General features: G+C 59.4%; 1 protein-coding gene across 1 annotated transcript in view; it reads left to right on the top strand.

Annotated features, from left to right (window-relative positions):
- PSEUBRA_003098 (uncharacterized protein) overlaps window positions 1-1,085 on the top strand; it is a gene marked incomplete at both ends in the record, with an annotated part of 1,134 nt that extends 49 nt beyond the window's left edge. Inside the window, 2 exons of the mRNA XM_059464985.1 lie at window positions 1-930; window positions 1,036-1,085. The exon at window positions 1-930 is cut by the window's left edge and continues 49 nt beyond it. Coding sequence (XP_059321358.1) covers window positions 1-930; window positions 1,036-1,085 — 980 coding nt within the window. The remainder of the gene's footprint in view (window positions 931-1,035) is intronic.
- Window positions 1,086-2,236: the final 1,151 nt, after the last annotated feature.

Here is a 2,236-nt window from a genome sequence, read left to right as displayed (position 1 = left end):
CCACCATCATCACCACCGAAGCGCTCGCCATCATCAACATGGCTCAAGAGCTTCCTCCTCTGCCGGCCTTGCGCCGATCTACTCGCCGGACCGCCACGCGCAGCGTGACTCCACCTGCCACGGTCCAGGCAGCAGCACGCGGTGGCTCGCAGCCTCTTGACGGGGTCGAGTTGGCTAGCCAGCCCATCGATCTTGGTCCTTGTGGCCTTGTGCGCCGCGTCCAGGGTGGTTCTCCTGCCGCCATGGCTCGCGCCATCGAGCTGCTCCCCTCAGCCGAGGTGGATGCAGCTATCCCTCCTGCGGCACTGACCCCCGCAGTTTGGCCTCGCTCTCCTGAGGTCGAGAGCGCTATCACCGAGCGCTTGCAGGATGGCCATCGCCACCAGACTCCTCAGGAGCACCTGGTCCAGCCTGCTGTTGGCGAGCAGCCTTCTACACCTTTGGCAGTGCTGGCTACCACGGCCTTGGAGAGCAACGCGCTCTTCCAGGGCATTCTTCAAGAACAGGCCCGTCGGTACGGTACGCCTGCGTCAAGTGTGGGCCCACCTCGCTCGCCAGTGTACAAGCCGGCTTCACCACCACCGCCTGGGCTCTCCCCGCGGGGTGGCAGCTCCATGTTCCTGGGCTCGTCGCCGCTCTCATCCCCGGCGCCCTCGCCCACCCCGTCCGAGCTCGAAAGGCGGGCCAATGCCCCAAGCCCGGATTGGACGCCAAAGTCTCCTCCTCTCTGGGAGACTCCGCCTCCTGAAGGGCGGCTGGTGGAGGTGGTGCTGCCTGGCAGGCCCATGGGTGAGATTGTCGCCCATCCTGCCGAGCCCACAGAGGCAGAGCTGGTGGCTCGGGTTGGTGGTCCGCCAACTCCTCCTCATCCTGGGGGTCCAAGGGGCACCACGCCTGATCTCGGCGGATGGGATATGGTGTCGGAGCGAGGTGGGTCTTGTTGGAACATACGGTCCTTCGATTTTGTCGATTACAATTTAATCCCGATTGCGGGATGTCAATGCCTATTTCGATTGCCCACTACCGCGCAGACAGTGGCACTAGCCCTAGGCCGTGGCGCGGTGGCGGCGCGCAATGGGCATTGACGTCGCCCATTTCCCTGCCAAAGGGCGGACCCCTCCATTTGCACGTTGGTCCAATGGGCACGCCATTTTACACTGCTCCAGTGCAGCAACGTCAAACGCCAGATTTTGGCAGGAGCAACGGGCAATGGGCAACGGATGCGTCAAAATTGCCAGGAAATTGGCTGGGCAACGGTCAAATGTGGAGGACTGGTCCAGTGCCCAACGTACAAATCCAACTTGCACACTGGCGCCGTGCCCAACGTGCAGATCTGGCACGTTTGTCTGTTGGTCGGTTGCCTGTCCATCGGACCACCATTTTCTCAGTCTGTCAGACCGTCAGTCAGGCGCCATTTTCCCAGTCTGTCAGACCGTCAACGCGTCAACTTCTGAGTCTGTCAGACCGCAAGCACGTCAGTTGGCCAGCGCGTCAATGCTCAGCGTGTACAGTTACCGCCAGGTGCACGTGAGTGGTTCCCTCTGTCAGGCGCCGCCGCCGCCGCCCGGTACTGAGTCCCTTTGTTCACCACCTCACGATGGATCCGCCAACACCATCTCCCTTTGTCTCTGAACACGGAGCAGCATATCCGGCCAATCCAGCCTATCAGGGCACGTCCCACTGATATCCCCTTTGTTCCTGTGCTTTCCCTTTGTGTTGAGTCAAGTGCGATGAAGACGTCAACAAAATTTTTCACTTTGCTCCGTCAAGTACGCAGCAAGCAAGCAATGCGGTATGCAACAGCCTATGCCCAGAGTACGGCAGACTGCAAGTTTGCAAGCTGCACACAGCTGGCTAGACGGACCTCTGCATTATAAAGACGTGCTGGCTGAGGTACCAACAGACGTCTTGAAACCATCAGCTGCTTCACGCTCTCCGTTCCATTCACTACTGGATACTTTGTTCTACGCCGCAAGCTGCCTTCTTCAACAATGATTCCGCAGTCACCTCCCTCTGTCCGCACTGACAGTGCTGACAACGCTGACACTGTTGTCAATGCAGCAGTTGAAGGCAGGACGGTTGCAACGTCCCCTGCTGAAATGTAAGTTCACCCGTCCTCACGCGTCATCAGCCTTACAGTACTTTTCAACTCACACATCTGCATTATTCTATACAGCCCGCTGCTTCCTGCTGCCAACCAACTGGCCACCAATGCTGCTGGTGATGCTGCCGCTCA

The sequence above is a fragment of the Kalmanozyma brasiliensis genome (assembly GCF_000497045.1).
Source record: "Kalmanozyma brasiliensis GHG001 unplaced genomic scaffold PSEUBRA_SCAF20, whole genome shotgun sequence".
NCBI lineage: Eukaryota > Fungi > Basidiomycota > Ustilaginomycetes > Ustilaginales > Kalmanozyma > Kalmanozyma brasiliensis.
This window is presented reverse-complemented; position numbering and strand designations above follow the sequence as displayed.